This window comes from Gobio gobio (assembly GCF_949357685.1).
Source record: "Gobio gobio genome assembly, chromosome: 25".
Taxonomy (NCBI): Eukaryota; Metazoa; Chordata; class Actinopteri; order Cypriniformes; family Gobionidae; genus Gobio; species Gobio gobio.
In genome coordinates this window covers 22,213,994-22,238,815 of record NC_137121.1, presented here as the reverse complement: position 1 = coordinate 22,238,815, position 24,822 = coordinate 22,213,994, and the positions used below count along the sequence as shown (strand labels likewise).

Below are 24,822 nucleotides of genomic sequence, written 5' to 3'. Positions count from 1 at the left end.
ATTATATGTTGCCTAATTTGCGCGCATCAGGGAACTCACGTTTACTTTCCCTTTCGATTCTCGATCACATGTACTTTGTGTATAGTGAGCACCAGTGCTGAGTGTGCATTCTACAAGATAATAAGAAATTTTTTCAGATGCTAAAGGCCAAAGTATACTCCACTTTTTACGCATACGCGAGGGTCAGTGTACAGTGTGTGTTACGCAAATTTCGTCATCAGAAGAGTACACACACTGCCAGATACTTTTTACGTGCAGGTGCACATGCGCATTAAAAAATTTTTTGCAGTATTTTCAATTGGTTGTAACTCGAGCTGAAAGATTGCTCAAAACTGCGCATGTGCGTTGAACACCTGTGCACGCGTACGAGTCAAAAGAAGTACTTCGAGGCTGTTTATTCGACTGTGCGCATACGCTCGCATACTCGTAAAAAAAACGGAAGTATACTTTTCGGCTTTAGGCTCTGTTGCGCAACAAATCCTCCGACATGGTCTTTCTTGTCAGTCACCTCACCTTTTCCCAATACCAATTGTTATTCAACTGAATTAAATGTTTTTTATTTCTATAAAAAAAAGCAAAACGACAATGTAATGTAAAAGTAGTGGTGTATATTCCAGGCTAATTTCACCCTCATGCTCTGTCATGGCGATATCACGAGACAGCTTTTCACTTGACGAGAAATCTTGTCACATTTTAATCTCGCGAGATCTAGTGGCACACCCCTAAGTAATACTTACGAATAGTAATAACAATAAAAACACAGTAGTAATAATTGATAACAATGGTTAAATAGGTTATTGTTTTCATTTCAGATGGAGAAGGATCTTCTTATACAGGTAAAAAAACAAAGTCACGTCCTGCTCTACATTTTTGAATGGGTTTTGTTTCACAATCCTCTCCAGGGTGCGGTTATCCCTATTGCTTGTCACATTTTAATCTCGTGAGATCTAGTGGCACACCCTTAAGTAATACTTATGAATAGTAATAACAATAAAAACACAGTAGTAATAATTGATAACAATGGTTAAATATGTTATTGTTTTCATTTCAGGTGGAGAAGGATCTTCTTATACAGGTAAAAAAACAAAGAGTCACGTCCTGCTCTACAGTAGAAGTGAAGAGTAAATCCACAACATTGGATTAATAAATGGCACTGGGAAATGTTAAAAGTGCAGTGTGTACTATTTATGAGGATCTATTGACAGAAATGCAATAAACAGGTGCTGGTCATATAATTAGAATATCATCAAAAAGTTGATTTACTTCACTAATTCCATTCAAAAAGTGAAACTTGTATATTATATTCATTCATTACACACAGACTGATATATTTCAAATGTTTATTTCTTTTAATTTTGATGATTATTACTGACAACTAAGGAAAATCCCAAATTCAGTATCTCAGAAAAATTTAATATTTCTTAAGACCAATACAAAGAAAGGATTTTTAGAAATCTTGGCCAACTGAAAAGTATGAACATGAAAAGTATGAGCATGTACAACACTCAATACTTTGTTGGGGCTCCTTTTGCCTGAATTACTGCAGCAATGCGGCGTGGCATGGAGTCTATCAGTCTGTGGCACTGCTCAGGTGTTATGAGTGCCCAGGTTGCTCTGATAGTGGCCTTCAGCTCTTCTGCATTGTTGGGTCTGGCATATCGCATCTTCCTCTTCACAATACCCCATAGATTTTCTATGCGGTTAAGGTCAGGCGAGTTTGCTGGCCAATTAAGAACAGGGATGCCATGGTCCTTAAACCAGGTACTGGTTGCTTTGGCACTGTGTGCAGGTGACAAGTCCTGTTGGAAAATGAAATCTGCATCTCCATAAAGTTGGTCAGCAGCAGGAAGCATGTAGTGCTCTAAAACTTCCTGGTATACGGCTGCGTTGACCTTGGACCTCAGAAAACACAGTGGACCAACACCAGCAGATGACATGGCACCCCAAACCATCACTGACTGTGGAAACTTTACACTGAACCTCAAGCAACGTGGATTGTGTGCCTCTCCTCTCTTCCTCCAGACTCTGGGACCCTGATTTCCAAAGGAAATGCAAAATTTACTTTCATCAGAGAACATAACTTTGGACCACTCAGCAGCAGTCCAGTCCTTTTTGTCTTTAGCCCAGGCGAGACGCTTCTGACGCTATCTGTTGTTCAAGAGTGGCTTGACACAAGGAATGCGACAGCTGAAACCCATGTCTTGCATATGTCTGTGCGTAGTGGTTCTTGAAGCACTGATTCCAGCTGCAGTCCTCTCTTTGTGAATCTCCCCCACATTTTTGAATGGGTTTTGTTTCACAATCCTCTCCAGGGTGCGGTTATCCCTATTGCTTGTACACTTTTTTTTACCACATCTTTTCCTTCCCTTTGCCTCTCTATTAATGTGCTTGGGCACAGAGATCTGTGAAAAGCCAGCCTCTTTTGCAATTACCTTTTGTGTCTTGCCCTCCTTGTGCAAGGTGTCAATGGTCGTCTTTTGGACAACTGTCAAGAACTAGACTGAGAGACCATGTAAAGGCCTTTGCAGGTGTTTTGAGTTAATTAGCTGATTAGACTGTGGCACCAGGTGTCTTCAAGATTGAACCTTTTCGCAATATTCAAATTTTCTGCGATACCGAATTTGGGATTTTCCTTAGTTGTCAGTTATAATCATCAAAATTAAAAGAAAAAAACATTTGAAATATACCAGTCTGTGTATAATGAATGAATATGATATACAAGTTTGTTTGAATGGAATTAGTGAAATAAATCATCTTTTTAATGATATTCTAATTATATGACCAGCACCTGTAATATACATAACTATGTTTTCAGTGGTGTATAAAGATCTTACATAATAAACCGTTATGTTTTTATTACCTTAGAATTAGCCATTTCTATCTACATACACCGCGGGTCGCCTTACAGTGAATTCACCATTTTGCGCCATCATGTTTCTAAAGTAGCCCTAAACGGACAAACTTCTCTACAGAGTGCTAGTCACTCTCTGCTCTCTCCGATGACAAAATTTTTGTCCTGTGTTTGCCACCATAGCTTCTCTGTGCTTCAAAAGGGAGGGGTGAGTGGTGGGTGATTGCATTTCACAACCTCACCGCTAGATGCCACTAAAGTTTACACACTGCACCTTTAATAGCCAGATTCAAAACTACTGTACATCACCTTCATCACTCGATATGTCGCATCCATGTGTTAAAGTCACCATGAAATCAAAATTGACAATTCTTATTTTTTTATGGAATATTGCTGTATTTATTATAAATAATTTATCCATGCACATAATGTTTTTTATACTATTATACTATTCCCGATGGACAAAATCAAGTCCCACCCCACATGATCTTCCTTGACAAGCCGTTTCTTTCAGATATACATAAAGAATAATAAAGAAGAATGCAATAAAGAAGAAAAGTCTATTGCAACTTCCGTTTCATGGTGACTGACCACTAAGCTGCAGCTCTGACAAACTAACTTTCTATTATAAATCGTAATATTTTAACATGTGATTGTTCAGTGAGGACATGTGAGCACAACACGCAGCAGCTTACACTGGCCCAGGTGAAGCGCTCCACACCACCGCTGTCATGTCACGTCCGAGCCCAGGTGAAGAAGTACCATCCCCAGCAGTTATACCAGTGCCTGAAGCTCTTCTGCTCCAAGTGTAAAACAATGTGAGTCTGATGCTTACTGCAACCTGCTCTTGACTCGCATCCTTGAAAAGAAAACTGAGAAGGTTGAAAGTATACTTAATTGTTAGTTGTTTAATGTGTCCCTCCCTATTATGCTTTTTTGAATGTTGCACACTGCAAGAAAGGCCAATCACAACAGACTGGGCCATCTGACCAATTAGAGCAGAGTAGACCAATCACAACTGACTGGGCCGTCTGACCAATCACAACAAACTGGGCCATCTGACCAATAAGAGCAGATTAGACCAATCACAACTGACTGGGCCGTCTGACCAATCAGAGCAGAGTAGACCAATCAACAGACTGGGCCATCTCACCAATCAGAGCAGAGTAGACCAATCACAACAAACTGGGCCATCTGACCAATCAGAGCAGATTAGACCAATCACAACTGACTGGGCCATCTGACCAATCACAACAAACTGGGCCATCTGACCAATCAGAGCAGATTAGACCAATCACAACTGACTGGGCCGTCTGACCAATCACAACAAACTGGGCCATCTGACCAATAAGAGCAGATTAGACCAATCACAACTGACTGGGCTGTCTGACCAATCAGAGCAGAGTAGACCAATCAACAGACTGGGCCATCTGACCAATCAGAGCAGAGTAGACCAATCACAACTGACTGGGCCGTCTGACCAATCAGAGCAGAGTAGACCAATCAACAGACTGGGCCATCTGACCAATCAGAGCAGAGTAGACCAATCAACAGACTGGGCCATCTGACCAATCAGAGCAGAGTAGACCAATCACAACAGACTGGGCCATCTGACCAATCAGAGCAGAGTAGACCAATCACAACAAACTGGGCCATCTGACCAATCAGAGCAGATTAGACCAATCACAACTGACTGGGCTGTTTGACCAATCAGAGCAGAGTAGACCAATCACAACAAACTGGGCCATCTGACCAATCAGAGCAAATTAGACCAATCACAACAGACTGGGCCATCTGACCAATCAGAGCAGAGTAGACCAATCACAACAGACTGGGCCATCTGACCAATCAGAGCAGAGTAGACCAATCACAACAAACTGGGCCATCTGACCAATCAGAGCAGATTAGACCAATCACAACTGACTGGGCCATCTGACCAATCACAAAAAACTGGGCCATCTGACCAATCAGAGCAGAGTAGACCATTCACAACAAACTGGGCCATCTGACCAATCAGAGCAGATTAGACCAATCACAACTGACTGGGCCGTTTGACCAATCAGAGCAGAGTAGACCAATCACAACAAACTGGGCCATCTGACCAATCAGAGCAGATTAGACCAATCACAACAGACTGGGCCATCTGACCAATCAGAGCAGAGTAGACCAATCACAACTGACTGGGCCATCTGACCAATCAGAGCAGAGTGGACCAATCACAACAGACTAGGGACACGTTCAAGCTATGTTTTCCGGGTTGAATGACATGTTTCCTGGAAACGGTATGCAATGCTGTGCAACAGGGTTTGAGATACGTTATATTTAGCTATAATATATATATAGCTATAATGATAAACCTAATACTCACAATAAAAATAATAAGGTCAAATAGATCATAACACCAACTCTGAGGTAAGAAGTGGATTATCCTTCAACTGAAATGTTTGTCTTTTCATCCTGAAATGTGAGGCAAATATTGGATCACAATAATTAGGAACCACAGTTTCCACAAATCCCTTGACTCTTTTATTCTGGACGGCAAGGGCAGTGACTAACATCGAGCGTATTTTGCAGTATTAAACACGTATTTATACCGAATTCATCAGACTTCTTCAAAAAGAACACAAAGAATGGCCTTCTCAGCTGCCATTGTTGCAACTCTCGCGTCATCAGAACAAGGGTGTTCAACGCACCACCGTTTCCGTTTAAAATATGTTTTGGAACGTTTTGACTGGGCTGAACGCAACTGGGTCATCTGACCAATCAGAGCAGAGTTGGCTCTCGGAGGAGGGGTTCAGAGAGATGTGATCCTTTATCGAACCGTTTCAGACACTGTGAGAAAAGATGTGATGCTGCAATGTATATGAAAATCAAAGTGTTTTTTGATCTTGGATGCATGTAAACCAATTGTAGGAGACCTACAAAACAAAATTAGGAGCCTTTAAAATGGCATAATAGGGGCACTTTGAAGCATAATTGTAGCGTTTCATTTGTATAATACTCATTGCAAATATAATTTTTTTTATAAAAAGAGGGAACAATTATGCACATCTGAATTCTATCTAGCAGGTGCAGGATCAAAACGAAAGATATGAAAATAAACAAAGAAAAGCTGCACACTGTCAAACTATTCCCTTTATTTGCAAAATAAAACAGCAGTGTTTCCATCAACAGCTCAATCTGAACAACATTGCCTGGCGAAGATCTTTTAACATTGCTCTATTATTTTAAAGGGAATAGTTCAACAGTGTACAGAATTTCCTCATTTATTGAAATATCACAAAATAAACATTTAAATACAATTACATTTGCATTTGTGTGATTTATACTGGTTCAAGGGCATTTTTAATTCAAAATGGGTCTCATTTTGAGCCTGAAGAGAAGTATATTTTGTGTATGTTTTGCTCTAGAAGAGCTGACTTGAACCTTTATTTGACTAGATTTGTTCTGTCTTGTTTGCCATCTGGTGGCTATTAAGCAGAACAAAACGTTGTTGCAAAAGTTAAAATTTAAATAAGACCCTTTTTTAAAGAAAGCAAGGACATGAAGTGACAGTAAAGACATTTATAATTCAATATTTATATTTCAAATAACTCAAAGGATCCTGTAACAAATGTATCACTGTTTTCACAAAAATATTCAATATTAACTGTTTTCAACATTGATAATAAGAAATGAGCATCATATTAGAATATTAAAATGATTTCTGAAGGATCATGTGACTCTGAAGACTGGAGTAATGATGCTGAAAATTCAGCTTTACATTAGAGGAACAAATAACTTTTTAAAATAAGTTATTTTGAACTGGTAATAATATTTCACAATAATACTTTTACAGTATTTTTAATCAAATAAATGCAGCTTTGGTGAGCATTGAAGACTTTCAGAAACAAAAAATCTTACCAACCTCAAACTTTTGAACAGGAAAGACGTTCCCGATGACAGCGCTGTTGCAAAAGTCTTTCGGGAGTCTGCGAGAGAGAACCAACCTTGCGATGAGCAGTGGGCCGCCACTTCGTCAGCGAGCTCTAGAGAACCCGGCAGAACCATCTCAATGCACATATCCAGAGACATGGTGGGGGAAAGCACTCACATGCAGCTGATATTTGTTGAGGGTGCGTCCGACTACAAAAGAAAAGCTTTTTTAATATATATATATTTTTGACATTAGTTAAAAAATATAGCTTTGTCTCTACAGGAACGACGCTGGAGGAGATTTGTGTGTTGTCATGCAATTACAAAAACCTGGTTCCCGTGAGATCAGGGAACGGCAGGATGACCCTGATGGATCTCACAGCTCCCTTCCTGTTCTCTGGAGACAAAAGATATTACAGGTAAGAGGATAGGCCTACATACTTTATTGTAAACTCCCCTGATATTCACTGTATATATCTCTTATCATGTAAAAAAAACGTTTGACAAACCCCAGAGAAGGATACTATCACGTCTGTATTCAGTTAAATGGATATTTGTGTGCGTGCCTCAGGTGTAAGCAGTGCTCTCGGAAAACGTTTGAAAACTTTGTGTTTACTGGAGTGGAGACCTGGGATGAACAGGCGGTTGCTAAAGGTACTTTCTCAAAAATCAATCACATGTTTTACACTTGTAAAATAATAGAACAAAATTGGACATAAGTAATTAGAAAATAAAAGGAATTTTTAAGAAACCAAATAAAGTAAAGATGCAAACTATAGTCTTGGGTATAGGACCTGTGTTACTTAGGCCCAATCCCAATTCTATTTTATACCCCTTTGCCTTCCCCTACCCGTTCCCCTTGCCCCTTGAAACAGAGTGCCAAGGCGTAGGGGTGAAAATATTCCCCTAAGAAATGGGACACCACTGCTATACCATTACACGTCATCATACCCCGTTTCTTTTATTAGTGTCCCGTGACATTTAACCAGTATGAACAGCAAAGAAGTGCGTAGGTTATATCTAACAGAAATCAGGCGCGAGCACGTTTAACAAATTACTCACTCCCAACAGAGTTTTGTGCTGTATTTGGACTAAATAAAACAGCGCTCGTTTTCAGTTCAAAAACATATGAGACAGAGTTTCCTAAGATAAAACAGAATGATACAGAACATACAAGACTAGTGATGTCGCTTTTCCATCGGACCAAACTGTTCTCTTTCTTTATTAACCATTCCATTCCGTGCTGATTCAAGCCGGCCAGTACGGATATGGTTTCGTTATCTACTGTTGTGCTGCGATAATGTTTATACATTATACGTCAAGCCTTGGTAACGCAAGAGTTTACAGAGGATATGTTATGTAAATATTGACTGCGTTATGAAGGATGACCAGATATATATATTTTTAAACTATTATTAATGTGTTCAAATCACTCAAATAATCACGCAAGTGATCGTTCCCGAGTGGCGACATACACACATTCTAGCAGCACGGTGGAGGAAAACTCCTCATACCCCTTCGTTCGGAGGGTGGTCCGGAAAAATCTTTGTTTGAAGGGCTATCTGGCCCTTCTCCTTACCCCTACCACTCCAGCCAAAAGAGAATCGAAACAACCCTACCCCTTCACGTGAACGCACAAAACTAAGGGGTAGGGGAAAGAGAAGGGCTAAGGGGTAGAAATGGGATAGGGCCTTAATAAAGATGATATATATTTATTTAGGGAATTAGGGAATCGCTTAAAGCAATAACACAAATAGGAGAAGGCAAGAATCCCCAGTTGTAAATTATTGGTTAGAGTTAGTTTCCAAAGTACATTCTATGGAGATGATAACATGAAATTAAGAGTAAAATATATATATATTTTTTTTTCGTCTTATGTTTTATTGGGTATTATGTCTTACAGGTGTGGTTAAAATATAAAGCCATGATATAAATATGTGAAAAGTTCATTTTAAAGATGTTTTGATGATTTATTTAGTTTTTTGGTGCTGGGTATTATTAACACTAAAGGAAAAAAATGGAAATGAAAAGAGAGGGGAATAAGAAAAAATGACATGGTTCATTTCATATTTCATTATACAATCAAGAAAATTTAAGTGAATTGAAAGGTGCATTAAGCAATTTCTGAGACTGTTGATATTTGAAATCAACCCAAACAAGCACACCCCTCTTCATTGCTCCGCCCCACAAATGCACGAACATGTAATGCAAGAGTGGATGCCTCTTTATCATAGTTGAAGCGAACCAAATTAATGCTTTGTGAAAAATAAAGTGAAGATGACGAACGACAAGGAAGAACAAAAAAATGAACACACAGTACACAAGTGTATATACAAGCAAGAGTTGGTTGGTCAATAACAGTTGGTTGTTAGTCGCCAGCAGCAGATGTCTGCCTGATGAATGTCTCTTGTGACACTGTTGTCCTATAAAGAATTTGGACACTTCAGCCACATATATTTAGGCAGTTCATCTGTGTTTCTGTCACACAGCTCTGGGAGTTCAGCTGATGCAGTACGGATTGTTAATCCAGTTTGAACTGGATGACGGGACGGACACATTAGAGGCTCTGCTGTGGGAGAACGCTGTGAGTATATCAATGCCATTTCATTAAATATCTAAATAAAGTACACATATTTGTCTTTAGTATGAAATTACCTTTTTTTCATTATAAGTAGGAAAACACATTTCTTTTTTCCTTGTTTAAAAAAACATTAAAAACATTCACATTTTAAGTGAACATGTCACTAAGGGCCCTATCATACACCCGGCGCAAGGCGTGACGCAAGTGTTTTTTGCTAGTTTCAGCCCGACGCCATTATCGTTTTCACATCCAGCGCCACGTTGTTTGAATAGCAAATGCACTCGCGCACATCTGTTCGCCTATGGGCGTGCTGGTCTGAAAACAAGGTGTGTTCAGGCGCATTGTTGGCGTGTTGCTATTTTGAGGCAACTGAAAACAACTGCGCCATTGACCAACAAAAACCTGTCCTAAAGTCAATAGCGCAGTATTTTAGAGCGTGTTATTAATATGCGCCTATAGCCGGGTGCACAACGCTGTACACTCTGCTTATTACAGTCATGCAGCAGCACACAAACATGCTAAATATTAAAAATAAAAGGATTACAATGTAAAAGATTATTTTTGTAAAGATAAAAATGCCTACATGTCATAGTGGGTAGTCATTGCATGTATCAGAATTACCTATTTGCTGTAATGACGAATGAAATTGGCTACTTATTGAACCAATCATGGCAATACATGCATGTATTTAAATAGGGACGCACCGAAATTAAAATTCTTGGCCGAAGCTGAATAATAATAAAACACTTGGCCGAAGGCCGAAGCTGAATACCTAACATGTTTTTTCTATTTTTTTTCCCCATTTATTTTGCCAATTTTTTCCACCATTGCATAATTTTTTTTTTTTTTTTACTATTCTGTCTTGGTTTTAAAATAAATTAAAAAATTTTTTTTTACAAAACTACAATTTAAAAATATTTCTTTAACACTGAACATTTTAGCATTCCAGCAGACATTATACAAACAAAGTAGGGCTGGGCGATATGGACAAAAAGTCATATCCCGATATATTTAGGCTGAATATCGATAAACGATATATATCCCGATATTTTTCCGCAAAGTGAGAGCAAATGTTCAGTCAAAGTCAAAGCCAAATATGACGTCAAAAGTTTTATTGAAACCGGCCATTTCAGTGAACAGTTGCAAAATCAAATGAATAAATAGTAAACCGTTTTCTTCACCTGGTTCATAATTAAATGCTCAACTGTTCAAATAACAATAAAATGTAAAAAATACTGTATAACAACAGGACAGGAGCAGGGGCGTAGCCATCTTTTCAGAAGTGAGGGGGACAGAAATGTCAGGTGTAATACCAGTTTTTTTCTGACCTTTGTCTAATTGACAGATTTAATTGATCTTATCTCTTGCTTTTAATTCAGTAAGATATCAAATACACTGCTGAACAATAACCACTAATATATATAATGTTTTCCCTATATGTTAGGCAATTTTATGATTGGTTTATGTAATACAAACACTTGTGCATTAAGTCCCCATGGATTTTATGCTTCGTAAAAAAAATATCACTGAATAAGGCAGAAAATATACAGTACCTATCAAAAGTTTGGAAACATTACAATTGTTAAATGTTTTTGAAAGAAGTCTTCTGCTCACCAAGGCTGCATTTATTTAATAAAAAAATGCAGTAAAAAAGTAATACAGGGAAATATTATCCCAATGTAAAGCAGCTATGTGAATATATAGTAAAAAAGAAAAAAATCTTTGTAATTTATTCCTGTGATCAAAGCTGAATTTATCATCATTACTCCAGTCTTCAGTGCCACATGATCTTTCAGAAATCATTCTAATATGTTCATTTGATGCTCAAGAAACATTTATGATTATTATCAATGTTGAAAACAGTTGTGCTGCTTCATTTTGTGGAAATCATGAAACTATTAAAACATTTGTGGTAAGATAAAAAAAGAGAGAAATTAATACTTGTATTCATTCAATTATTCATTCAATGCAAATAAATGCTGTTCATTTAACTTTTTATTTATTAAAAAATCCTGAAAAATAAAATGCATCATGGTTTCCACAGCTGTTTTCAACAATGATTATAATCCTAAATGTTTCCTTTTCATCAAATGATCATATTAGAATTATTTCAGAAGGATCATGTGATACTGAAGACTGGAGTAATGATGCTGAAAATTCAACTTTGATCACAGGAAAAAATTACACTTTACTATACAAATTAAAACATCTGTGAATATATATGTGAATATATTTCGCAATATTAATGTTTTAACTGTATTTTTTATTAAATAAATGCAGCCTTGGCAAGCAGAAGATACTAAACATTAAAAAGGCTGTCAGTTAGCACTGCATTATTTATATTTTTTATTGTCAATAAATACCTTGAGATGGCTGGAAAAACACAAACCATATAGGCTGTCGCAATCGTGTTTGTTGTCACGTTTCATCAGTCAATTGGAGTGTTGCACGAGAGTGTTAGCACTCCATAGTGTTCAGATCGCCTCGTTTTTGGATACGAATAAAATGACAAGTCATGTATAGATTATTTTGTGTCTTTGAATTTAAATCTAGATTTATTTACGTTGGCTTCTACGTAAGCGCACTTGCTTGTGTAACAGACGTTGGCCAGTAAGAGCGGTGCGACCAGACGCCGGTTCGAATCCCGCGCGGAGCGGGTCGACTAGGACCGGTGCAACCCGGTAAAAGTGTGGGGGACGAATGTATGTTTTATTAAAAGTGCTGGGGACACGTCCCCCCCGTAGGACGTACGGACACCGCTTTAGTTATAGTACACCACTTGACACTTTTCTTTTCATAAGGCACATTGCGGGAAAATTAAGTTTGCAGTGAGCTTTGTTTCTGGGATGGAGCTTTTTCGGGTTGTCGATGGCTTGCGGGCGGCTGTGGCTTCTGCAGCGCGCAGTTTCAAAGACTCTTCGTACTGCAGTTTGTGCCACTGTTTTAGGTGGTGAAAAAGATTTGTAGTGCTTCCACCCCTGGCTGTAACTTGTTTATTTGCACTCCCTACAAATAACGTGATGTTGTTGCTCATCTGATACTTTGAATCCTCTGCGCGCTCCTCAGACGTAGTTGCTTCCTCCATGTTTGTTTAAGCTGTGTGCCTGCCCCCTCCCCCCCTCGAAGAGGAGGGGCGGTGGCGCGGGGAGCAGCGCAAATTTGAACTATATCGATATACGCGATATGGTCTAATTCCATATCCCGTCTAAAAATATATCGATATATTTTTTTATATCAATATATCGCCCAGCCCTAAAACAAAGCACAATATAACTATATATTTTTTTTATTATTTGGCCATCTTATCTTATCTTTGGCCTATTGCCTACAGGTATCATAATCAAATAATAATTAAATTTTGTTTGTTTGTTCATGAGAGGTTTTGTAAGCCTGTATAACTCAGCACTGAATAAAAGCTCTGGCGGTTTGAGCAGTGAGTGGAGTCTGACTAACTTTGACTAACATTGGCCATTGCGTACAAGAGATCAACAACCGCAGAAACACGTTGTAAATGGATACATTTACCGTTCTACAGACACAAATATGCACTGGAGCATTTGCCAATATATTATAACAGTATCAACTGAGGGTGCTCTTGCTTGCATTTGAGGGTGCTTAGAAAATTTAGCAGAACTGTCTGCAAACGGCCATTTCTGCGTCTTTCTCTGATACTTTAAAGCCTTCTTTAAGCCCTGTTTACACTCAACGCATCCACACGAGCGCGAGGGTGTGCGCGGCAAAAATTACGTCATCTCAGAGTGACAAGCGGACGAGGCGCGCTCGCAGTTTTCGACATGTGCTGCGCCTCTCTCCCGTGCTGGTTGCTATATTTGATCGCGTCATGAAAAACCGAATATTTTTGGCCGAATAATTTTGGTTGCCGAACATTCGGTGCATCCCTATATTTAAACTGACTGGTTGAGGGTGTCTATATTCCACCATGTAAATGGCAATCCACCAAGGTGCAAGCGCAACTGGCTTTTAAAGGGAATGGGAGATGAGACTCTGATTGGTTTATTGCATGTTACGCCTAAAACACACCCATGACTCATTAAGAGACTAGGGTCAAACGCTTTTAGACCATGCGCCTGGCACACCTACCATTTTCCCCTCAGTTAAACTAGCACAAGTAGATTCGCCCTAAGTGCACTTGCGCCATGCGCTTTAGACCCTGCGCTTAGATCGTTAAAACAGGGCCCTTGCTGTCTTAAATCTTGCCTCTCAAAAGGGTAATACATTACCTGATCAGCAGGTGGCGCTATTTTCTCTTTTTAAATTGGCTTTAGTGATTGTCTCTGTTTTATTCTTTGTAGGAGAAGTTCTTCCATGTTTCTGCTGTAGATGCTTCAGGCAGTCAGGATTTGCAGGACAAGATTCAGACCGTCATGAACATAATTCAACCACCAGACAGCAGTTTGGGTAAAGATTTAATTTCCTAAGATTTTTTTGTGCATTCCTCCTTCAGTATTTAGAGTATGAGAGAGTCTTCTTTTTTCTTCCTCTTCTTTTTGTTGCAGAAAACCGTCCATGGCTGGATCTTTGCCTCTCTGTCTATACTGTAAAGGACAACGACCAAAATAAAGTTTGCTACCAGATCATTAACACAGAAATTAGAGAAGAATAGAGAAGTTAAGTGACAGACCGTTTGATTCAAAGGTATAAATTATAGATGGGCACCTGCAAAGAATAAGAAAAAAGGAGTTGCCAGAAATGTTTTGTTTGCCAAAAATGAAAATGATCTCATTACTTATTCACCCTCAAGTTGTTCCAAACCTGTATGATTTCCTTGTTTCTGTTGAATACAAAAGTGGATATTTTGACGGCACCCATTGACTTCCATAGTAGGAAAAAAAATACTATGCAAGTCAATGGGTGCCGTCAACTGTCTGGCTACCAACATTCTTTAAAATATCTTTTTTTGTGTTCAACAGAACAAAGAAACTCATACAGGTTTGGAACTAAATGTTGGAACAACATTTTTGGGTGAACTATCCCTAATGTAAATATGTTTTATGGTCTAACACAATTAATTCATCTATAAAATAAAGTATATTTCTATTTAGAATACATACTTGTTCTGTCTGCTTGGACCTGTGTGTGTGGCATTACTAACAAGCCATCTGGAGTGAAACTGATGATCATTGGCAGCAGGTGGTTGTTGCTAGAAACAAAATGTCGTTCTGTTTCAGTCCATTAGGTGGCGCGTTCACTGTTGCATCTGTGAACGCGGCGCCTCCCTGTCCCTGACAGAGCTTCATATCAGAGAAGCATCAGGAGATCATATAAACGGACTTTCACTTTATCGAGATGCAGGATGCTCTTTCCTTGACGTGTGTTTTTCCTCTTGTACGGAACGCTAGGGAATATCTCTGAGGTGCAAAGGCTTCAACTAGTTTTGTTTTGTTTGGTTAAACACCTGTTTGACCAAGTATTTCTCACAATTCTACTGTTACAATATACTAACGTTAAGTTACTCCTGTCATTAAAAAATGGAAACTAGCGATGTTCAACTGAACGAGAGACCATTGAGTGAGACGAAGCTTGATGTTTATTCTACAACTACGCCTTAAAATACTGGATTTATCAGGTTTGGATACTACTTACTGGAAAACGCAATGGAAATGCAATTTTTAACTGTATTTTGTTTGCTCATTTGTTGTGAACTCTCAGTAATTCTCGCGAATAACGTTAGCAGTAAAACGACAGATAAAATCAACAGATACAGCCATGAACGACGTGTAAAGTTAAATAAAATCCCTTATGAAGCAAGAAAGGAAACTACAGATGTGATTTCATCGGACAGTACCATACATTTAATGGTGGGCGCATCTTCCAGACAGAAGTACGACGAAACTTATTTAACGGACCAATATACCAATAAAAACTCATTTCTGAGGGGAGTAAACAGCGGGATTGGCGTAAAACGTCGTTATCGTCGACGAGATAGAGCAACGGTCGGAAATGAACCCGAAAGGAATCAAAACATCCTCGAATCTCCAGAGAATGAACTTGAGCGCGTGGAGTCTCCGCCGAAGCCTTTAGCTCAGATCCAGCCTACAGACTTCCCTACTGGTGTCACGTCTATTCCTGAATGGGGCACCTCACCTGTGGAGGAATATGAGGAAGTCATCACTCCGTTCATTCCCTTTAACACACGAGCAAAAACCCCAGGGGTGAAGAATCCGTTTTACCCCGTGACAGGTGAATCGTATGGTGCATATGCTGTCATGTGCATCTCCATCATCATTTTCACTGTGGGGATTGTTGGGAATATAGCAATCATGTGCATAGTGTGCCACAATTACTACATGAGAAGCATTTCAAACTCCTTGCTGGCCAACCTCGCCCTGTGGGATTTTGTCATCCTCTTTTTCTGCTTGCCACTTGTTATATTCCATGAACTCACTAAGGATTGGCTCCTTGGGGAATTCTCCTGTAAAATCATTCCATACATTGAGGTAAACGCCATATTGCAATGCATGGATTAAGAGAACTGTGGTTGGTCACTTTCAGTGGGTGATTGAAATGCAGTTCTTTCTGTTACTGATGTGTCAGATTTGAAAAATAATGTTTATGGTAGCTAAATGCGGCCAAGATGTGTTGATACTAAAAATTAATCATTAAAGGCACAATATGTAAGATTTTTGGATTGAAGTATCCAAAAACCACAAGAGAAATGTTATATATTTTGTTGACCAGTGTACTTACATTATCCCAAATGTTTTCAAGAATGTTTAAATCCAGAGAAATAAGCAATTTTAACCAGGACACGGACTAAATTTTTTTGAGTCTGACTAACTTAAAACATATTGGCCATTGCGTACAAGAGATCAACAACTGTCACCGCTGCAGAAACACATTGTAAATGGATACATTTGACGTTCTACAGACACAAATATGCACTAGAGCATTTGCCAATATATTATAACCGTATCAATTGAGGGTGCTCTTGCTTGCATTTGAGGGTGCTTAGACAATTTAGCAGAACAGTGTCTGCAAACGGCCATTTCTGTCTTTCTCGGACACTTTAAAGCCTTCTTTAAGCCCTGTTTACACTCAACGCGTCCACACGAGTGCGAGGGTGTGCGCGGCAAAAATTACGTCATCTCAGAGTGACGTTTGTTTGTGGAAACCATGGAAACACCAAATACATATTTTGTGATACATTCGACATCGACAGAAAACTAATAATTGTTATATAGCTCAACACAGTTAGTCTTAAATCTTGTTTTCTTGATTTACCATGTTTTACCATGCCTAATATCGATCTAGTTTACTGCAGTGTGCAACAAGTGTCTCATAGTAGACATAGAGCGAATGCAGCATTATAAGCATATAACACTATAACATACCTTTCAACACACTCAAATAATGTATCTAATATGATAAAACAGCGCTGCGTTACCCCACATACATGAGCGGAAGCGGCGACTGAGGAAGCTCTGCGAAAACAAAGCGTCATCAACCTACACCTTTGTTTTGAATAAGTGACCTCTAGCGGCGAAAAATTACTTTTTTCACTAGGAGCACAATGGCCCCCAACTGAAAATTTTAGGGGCACAACCAGAAAATTTAGGGGCGCACACCGTAAATCCCTATTAGTAATACAACCAAATCTACTAATTTCCACTGTATTACTATAGGGATGGGTATCGTTAAGGTTTTAACGGTATTACTACTTTTTCCGATACTGCTTATCGATCCGGTTCTTAAACGGTATTCTTATCGGTTCTTTTTATTATACTGTATTTTTTTTTTAATGAAAAAAAAAGCATAATTAAGAACATAATTAACATTGATTTATAATCTGAAAAGGTAAATATCTCTAGCAAAAGAAACAGCAATGTTTGAACAAAAATATAAAACATCTGTTTGTAAATGGACCAGTGTGCAGGCATTCGGAAGGTCTGTTAACATTAATATTACTTAGAAAGAACAAACCTACAAAGAAATCTAATAAAGTAATGAAATGTAAAATAACACTGCATAGTTTTCACAGTATAAATTGATAGATTAATGCTTATAAAAGCTAAAGTTATTCATTCAAGAGATGTGAATATTTTCTATTTTCCTTTTGTTCGATTTGAATTAATGGCTCAATCGTCAGCAGGTTTATTAGACGCTGCCCCTTATTATATTTTGCATTTCCAAAAATTAAGGGGAAAAAAACTGTAGATTGTCAAAAATACTTTTCATTATCTTTTCGAAAACATATTCAATTTTAATAATTTAATAAAGTTACTTCATTTTTTACTTTTAACGGGGGGAAACTGATTTTTTATAGTATTGTTGGTCAACTCTGTTACAGACAAATTAGGTAACAGAGTTTGACGGTAACAGGATTGACAATTTTAAACTTTTTAAGCAAAATCTCCTTGTTTGCATAAATGCTAAGAGCACATGGCACTAATGAAATCATGATTAACAAAATAACTTTTTAGACTAAAATATTTTCTCAGAGAGATCACACATACATTTCAGTGCTTTGGATCTTATCAGCAAGGCAGTGACATCATTTCCTGTATCTTACATAGATAATTCCACCAATTTAAAGGCAAAGTACGGTACGGTAACAGAATTGACGCAAGATTTATGGACACATTTTTATAAGATAAAAGTCATTTTTAATTTAATGTTGTAGAATTAGGAGAATGACTGGGCTTTTATAAAGGAAATATTGCCAACAGAAAAGTAAAATAAAATATTTTGATTACACGATGCATGATGGGAAAAAATTATGATTTTCAGCTACATTATTATATTATGGCCTGTAACATCTTGTGATCCATGACAATGAGTAACAAATTATTAAAATAATAAAAAATATAACCATTTGACACCAAATGTACCTGCAATTATAGAATCACCAACATGCTATTCACATGTAACTGCTTTCATAATTTTATCCATATTTATTCCCTATCAGTATCAAAACTCTTAAAACTTGGTATTTTGTGTAAAAAGCTATGCCATTCGGCGTCTGTCCAATTTCACAATGTAATTCCACAACACAAGATAATCACAGTTTTTTACGTAATTTTTTTTTGCATTTGCGTCCGCTACTTAACGATTCCAATTTTTGAAAGACTTCTTACATCAAAGCGCCCTAACTATTTATTGTACATGCTCAAACAAATATACACTGAGTGATGTGTTCTTGCAACACTCCTAAACCAACACATTTCTAGAGCTGATTCGTTGGCATTTTAATTTAGATTATGCATGACAAATAATCGAAATGGAAAATGCTGTTAAATTAACGTGAAGGCTGTGAGAAAGTGTCTCTAGACAGAAATTCAATGCAGATGTTATATGTGTAGGTCAGGACAGACATCTTTGTTGTGTTTTGTCTTCTTGAGTAAGGGGGAGTGTCTCCTCTGCAGACACAAAGAGATAGTGGTATTGCCCCGGGGCAGCGTTCAGATTGTATCATGTGTTTGTGAGGAATTGACCTGATTGGTGTCATAGTTGTGGCTTTAATCTCCTGACACACTACAGAGCACCAATGCCTACACCCTTGATTCAGAACAGCCCGCTAACTCGATCACAATGTTTCAAACTAACAATGAAGTCTATGGCCCTAAATGGAAAGGCTGTGGCGTTTATGCACAATCTAGTGGGATTGAATTTCCTTATTGTTCCACCTGCTCAGGAGTTCAATACAAGTTTCGCTCAATCAATTTCATTTTATGGTCAACATTATGCCACAAATAACTCATTCCTCCTTTTTCCTGAAGAAAATTTCAGAAATCAAGGTTACGGTATAAAGCACTTACAATTTAACCAAATGGTGCCAGATTTTTGGAGGTTTTAAAAGCAGAAATGTGAAGCTTTGAAAATCACTTATGTATTATATGAATGTTCTTATCCTCTTTACAGTTGTTTTATGTGTTACATTGACTCAAATTGTTTACGTCTTGTGGCTATACTATTGGAACGGTTACAAATTGGCCCCATTCACTTCCATTGTAAGCGCCTCATTGTAACCAAGGTTTTTGCTTTCGAATTAATTTTTTTGGTAATCAACTTTATGCTACAAGTGCTGTCAATTAGGCTAATTGAACCCGCAATGTTCCTTTAAAGGGATAGTTCACCCAAAAATTTTAATTACCCCATGATTTACTCACCCTCACCTCAAGCCATCCTAGATGTATATAACATTCTTCTTTCAGACAAATACAATCAGAGTTATATTAAAAATGTCCTGGCTAATCCCAGCGTTATGATGGCAGTGAATGGCAGCCCAAAATTTGAAGCCCAAAAAAGTGCATCCATCCATTATAAAAGTAATCCACATGGCTTTCTGAAGCGAATCTTTGGGGTTTTGTGAGAAAAATATCAATTATAATGTAAAATATCCGGCTTCCGGCGGACCGCCTTCCGTATTCAACTTATGGAAAAAGTGTTTCAGGGATTTCGGACATAGCATAAGCACTTTGAACAGAGAGAGGCGGTACAATATTTTTCTTACACAAATGCTTCACTTCATAAGGCCTTTATTAACTCCTCACCTTTCGGAGAGAATTTACCTTTTTGAGATAAAAATAGGTCACCTGCGAGATTCGCTTAGATCCGATGAGAAAGTGTTTTTGGGGAGGGGGGTGGGGTTTCCATTCAGAATTCGTGTATCATTCGTTCAGTCGTTTTTTTTATTTAATATTGAAAGTAGAAAAATGAGAAAACAGCATTTTTTCAGAAAAACTAGATTTCGGCTTGATTTTTAGTTTTTCGTCCAGAGGTAGAAAAATGAATTAGTATTCGATTTCTACACGTGGGCGGGAATCATACGCCCCTTTCTGCTGATTGGTCAGCCGAAGATCAAACTGTTCCATCATCAGTTCTTGCTGAGTTCCACACAGCAGAATAAAAGTCCTGCGCTGCTACAGCTATGGATTCTTAACGCGTTCATTGCAACTACATTTCATATTTTTCTCATCAAACAACAAGACTAACGAATGGCTTGACCCCCATGTAATTAGGCTATAACCGTGATTAAGCCCAAAGTTAATGTGGGTGGGGGTAATGAACACAATGTATAGCCTATAATGTATCCTATGCATTTTGAAATAATACAGCACATTTTAAAATTGACCGTATTTGCCAGAAAAGTTGCACAGAGTGTAATTCACTAGAGATTTAAGAGTTAAGAGAGAAACACGCGAACATTGCATTGTAAAAACTGCATTTTATTATTAGCCTACATTCAGAAGTAGTGTAAAACACAGGTAAATAACAACATTATAAACACTAGTTACACGTAGGCTATGCGTATTTTACTTCCCCTCACTGTATGACAAATCCTTAAATGAACGGTATTCAGAAAACAAAAAGAATGAAAAATATAAGTAGCCATATAATAAAAATATACCAAAATATACATAAGCCTATATAAAAATAGTCTATATATTGTGCCATTTATTACAGACAACGTTTATTTTAAACATCAAGCCTAAATTAATTGACGTTAGGCTCGTGCATCTTTCATTCGGTCCGAAAACTTATAACTTTTAACTTTTTATTGGTGGTGGTTGAGGAGATTCCCCCTTCTATATGTAAAGTGATTTGAGTGCCTAGAAAAGCGCTTTATAAATGTAACAAATTACCTCTTACCTGTTAGAATTAGTTTTCAGGCAGATGCAAAAATACTTAATAGTGACGCGAAATAAGCATGAGAAGTATTTTTACAAAACCTGACCTCGGAGAATGTTTTCTCTATCCACGCAATGTTCTCACCTTTTTTACCCCTCACCCGTTTGCATCCCTGAATAATGGATGGGTGCACTTTTTTGGGGGCTGTCATTATAATGCTTGGATTTTTTTATATAACTCCGATTGTATTTGTCTGAAAGACGACTGTCACATACACCTAGGATGGCTTGAGGGTGAGTAAATCATGGGCTAATTTTCATTTTTGTGCGAACTATACCTTTAAGATTTCAACGCTGTTTCCAGGTTTGCCGGAGGAAGGATTTTCTAAAAGTTAGCAATGACCACACATCCCCTTTATCTTGCAGGTGGCGTCTTTAGGAGTAACTACCTTCACTCTTTGTGCTTTGTGCATTGACCGTTTCCGTGCGGCGAGCAACGTCCAGATGTACTACGAGATGATCGAGAACTGCACCTCCACTGCAGCCAAGCTGACGGTGATTTGGATCGGTGCTCTGCTCCTCGCGCTGCCCGAGCTTCTAATCCGGCAGCTGGTGAGAGAGGAGCGCGAGCCCCCGGAGGTGACGCCTTGCGAACATTGCGTGGTCCGAATCTCCACGGCTCTCCCAGACACGCTTTACGTCCTCGGACTCACCTACAACAGCGCTCGTCTCTGGTGGTACTTCGGCTGCTACTTCTGCCTTCCCACCCTCTTCACCATCATCAGCTCAGTGGTGACCGCACGCAAGATCCGCAAGGCCGAGCGCGCCAGCGTCCGAGGCAACCGCAATCAGATACAGTTGGAGAGTCAGATGAACTGCATTGTTGTTGCCCTGGCTATCCTATACGGATTTTGCGTCATTCCGGAGAACATCAGCAACATCGTATCGGTGTACATGGCTACAGGTGTGCCGCGTCGCACGCTGGATATCCTGCATCTGGTGAGTCAGATGATGCTGTTCTGCAAGTCCGCGGTTACACCTGTGCTGCTTCTGGCTCTCTGTCGGCCCTTCAGCAAAGCCTTTCTGGACTGCTGCTGCTGCTGCTTTGAGGAGTGCGGCCCGCCAAAGTCCTCCGAGCCCAACAGTGATGACAACGATCAGGACGGCACCACCGAGCTGGAGCTTTCACCCTATAGCACTGTTGTCCACAGGGATCCATCTACCTTCCCGATAGCGGGAACACACTGCTAAGGTTGTACCTTAACTAAGGGGTACACATAGACATATGGAACAAACCAGTCCAGAGATGTTGTTTTCACAGGCTGCACAGTTTTGGGCAGTTTCTGGTTTTACTCCTGCCTACAACTGGATATTTTAACTTGTGAAAATAAGGACAACGAACCACACGTTTATTACAGAACACGTTGTTTTAGAGATGCAACTGCCTATTGATGTTTACAGAAGAAGATGGGTAGTTTTTTTGAAGTTTATAGGAAGTCTAGAAGGATTATGAATTAACTCACATGCATTTGTTATATTTGCACAATTGTCTTATCCCAGTGTCTTTTCTTTCCATTTTAATTTGGTGTATTTTTGTTCAAAGCGTCTCTGAGACTTACAGAAGGTGATGTATAGAAAATGGCTGTTTGTAGTATGTTTTGGTGTCGTGGAAATTGGCGATTCTTGTGAATCGATTTAATGTCAAGCCTAGCTCCCTTGCTATGTAAGTATTACATTCGCTCTGTATTTGCTAGCAGAAGAACTTGTGATGCTCTTCAGCCACTGAAAAGCACTGAAGAAACTGTTGTATTAGCATTAAGACATGTCACTTTTTAATGATAATAAAAAAAAAAACATAAATTGAAAGGTCTTAAAAGGAGTTTCTTACAGATAAAACGTGAGTGTTATGAACTGAAACTGGATATAGTTTATTATTTCAAGGTATTTTTCTACTTATTCAGATTATGTGATCTAACCAATCAGTATATCCTTTACCAATCAATTCATCTCCAATGACCGGTTCATTCTTGATGGTGTTGGTTCACAGGCCTCCTGGTCATCAATGCCATACAGTACTCTAGTACACTGAGGCTATTGTTTAAGGCCATGGCCAGTTCAGCATTAGGCATTCATGCTACAGCGGATTCCATGACCTCACGGACAGAAGTGCGGACTGGATTGAGAGTGTAGGGAAAGATGTAGGATCCCTGTTTGGCTTAACAAGACAGCTGGAGTTTCGTTATTGTGGTCTGGTTGTTTATTGGCCGTTTAGCATCAAAGGGAATACTGTACTTTTGCACCGCTTGAGGAACAATCTCATTTCTTTTACTATATATTTAAGCTTAACTTCAAAACCTAGTGAGCTGCCTTGCTGTCTACTTCCTACACAGGAAACTTCCTTCCAAGGCAGCATCTTAACAAACGGAATCTCATAAGTGACTTAATTGAGATGATCTGCATAATGCGCTCACTCAAAAGAGATGCAACAGTTTGTTGCAGCATAGCTGGATGTTGGCATGTTTCTATAATCAATTTGACCAAATCTGCCATCTTGAATGCCGATGAATTTCAGATATTGTATTACACTTTGGCCTACACATGTTTTCTACCGTTTGGAACAGCATTCACATCAAGAGACTGATATGTCATCTTAAAGGAACACGCCGACTTTTTGGGACTTTAGCTTATTCACCATATCCCCCAGAGTTAGAAAAGTCTCCATTCTCATCTCCGTGCGTGCCATAACTCTGTCTGACGCACCCCCCCCTAGCCTAGCTTAGCACAAAGACTGGAGGTAAACGGCTCCAGCTAGCCTACTGCTCAATAAGTGACAAAATAACGCCAACATTTTCCTATTTACATGTTGTGATGTGTAGAGTTACATCGTGTTCTAAGACCGATGGAAAATGAAAAGTTGCGATTTTCTAGACCGATATGGCTAGGAACTATACTCTCATTCCTGCGTAATAATCAAGGATCTTTGCTGCAGTACCAAGGGTGCAGAGCGAATGGTATTAGACATCGCCTGAAAATAGTCCCAGAACGCTCTCTGTGCAAGCAGGTTTTCACGTTGGTTATGTTGACGGAAGTTAGCCTATTTTTAGGCGCTGTGTAAAATCATTGCGCCGCTGCACCCAGAGTACGGCAGCAAAGTTCCTTGATTATAACGCAGGAATGAGAGTATAGTTCCTAGCCATATCGGTCTAGAAAATCGCAACTTTTCATTTTCCGTCGGTCTTAGTACACAATGTCTACACATCACAACATGTAAATAGGAAAATGTTGGCAATATTTTGTCACTTATTGAGCAGTAGGCTAGCTAGAGCCGTTTACCTCCAGTCTTTGTGCTAAGCTAGGCTAGCGGTGGGTATGTCAGACAGAGATGAGAATGGTAGGTATGGACTTATCTAACTCTGGGGGATACGGTGAATAAGATAAAGTCCCAAAAAGTCGGCGAGTTCCTTTAAAAGGATACGCTACAGTTCAAAAACGCTTGGGGTCAGAAAGAATTCATGATAGAAATTAATACTTTTGTTCAGCAAGGATACATTAAAGACTTTAACAGCAAAGTGACAGAAAATAATTTTAAATTTTTAGAAGATTTCTATTTCAAATAAATGCTGTTCTTTTGAATCCTGAAATTAATCAGTTTCCACAAAAATATTAGGCAGCACATCTGTTTTCAACCAATCTTTCTTAAACCGCACATGATCATATTAGAATTTCTGAACGCTGTAAAAAAAAATAATCTTATAAAAGTGTTTGTGCTGCCTTAAAATTTTAAGTTTAGTCAACTCAAATTACCAAGTTATCACTTAGTACAACTTCACATTTCAAGTTGACTAAACTTAACATTTTAAGGCAGCACAAACACTTACATTTTTAAC

General features: G+C 38.7%; 2 protein-coding genes across 3 annotated transcripts in view; both read left to right on the top strand.

Annotated features, from left to right (window-relative positions):
- The window catches only part of pot1 (protection of telomeres 1 homolog), a 58,110-nt gene extending 43,462 nt beyond the window's left edge, over positions 1-14,648 (top strand). The window contains exons 14-22 of one of the 2 annotated variants that reach the window (XM_079808968.1): positions 813-836; positions 1,052-1,075; positions 3,513-3,669; positions 6,776-6,966; positions 7,050-7,185; positions 7,338-7,420; positions 9,256-9,350; positions 13,661-13,766; positions 13,865-14,648. In XM_079808968.1, coding sequence (XP_079665094.1) covers positions 813-836; positions 1,052-1,075; positions 3,513-3,669; positions 6,776-6,966; positions 7,050-7,185; positions 7,338-7,420; positions 9,256-9,350; positions 13,661-13,766; positions 13,865-13,971 — 923 coding nt within the window. In that variant the 3' untranslated portion in view covers positions 13,972-14,648. The remainder of the gene's footprint in view (positions 1-812; positions 837-1,051; positions 1,076-3,512; positions 3,670-6,775; positions 6,967-7,049; positions 7,186-7,337; positions 7,421-9,255; positions 9,351-13,660; positions 13,767-13,864) is intronic. The other variant, XM_079808969.1, reaches the window with a different exon arrangement.
- gpr37a (G protein-coupled receptor 37a) lies at positions 14,593-22,775 on the top strand. Its single transcript, XM_079808970.1, has 2 exons — positions 14,593-15,805; positions 21,362-22,775. The coding sequence occupies exons 1-2, from the start codon at positions 14,963-14,965 to the stop codon at positions 22,184-22,186; spliced, it is 1,668 nt and encodes a 555-aa protein (XP_079665096.1). The 5' UTR covers positions 14,593-14,962; the 3' UTR covers positions 22,187-22,775.
- Positions 22,776-24,822: the final 2,047 nt, after the last annotated feature.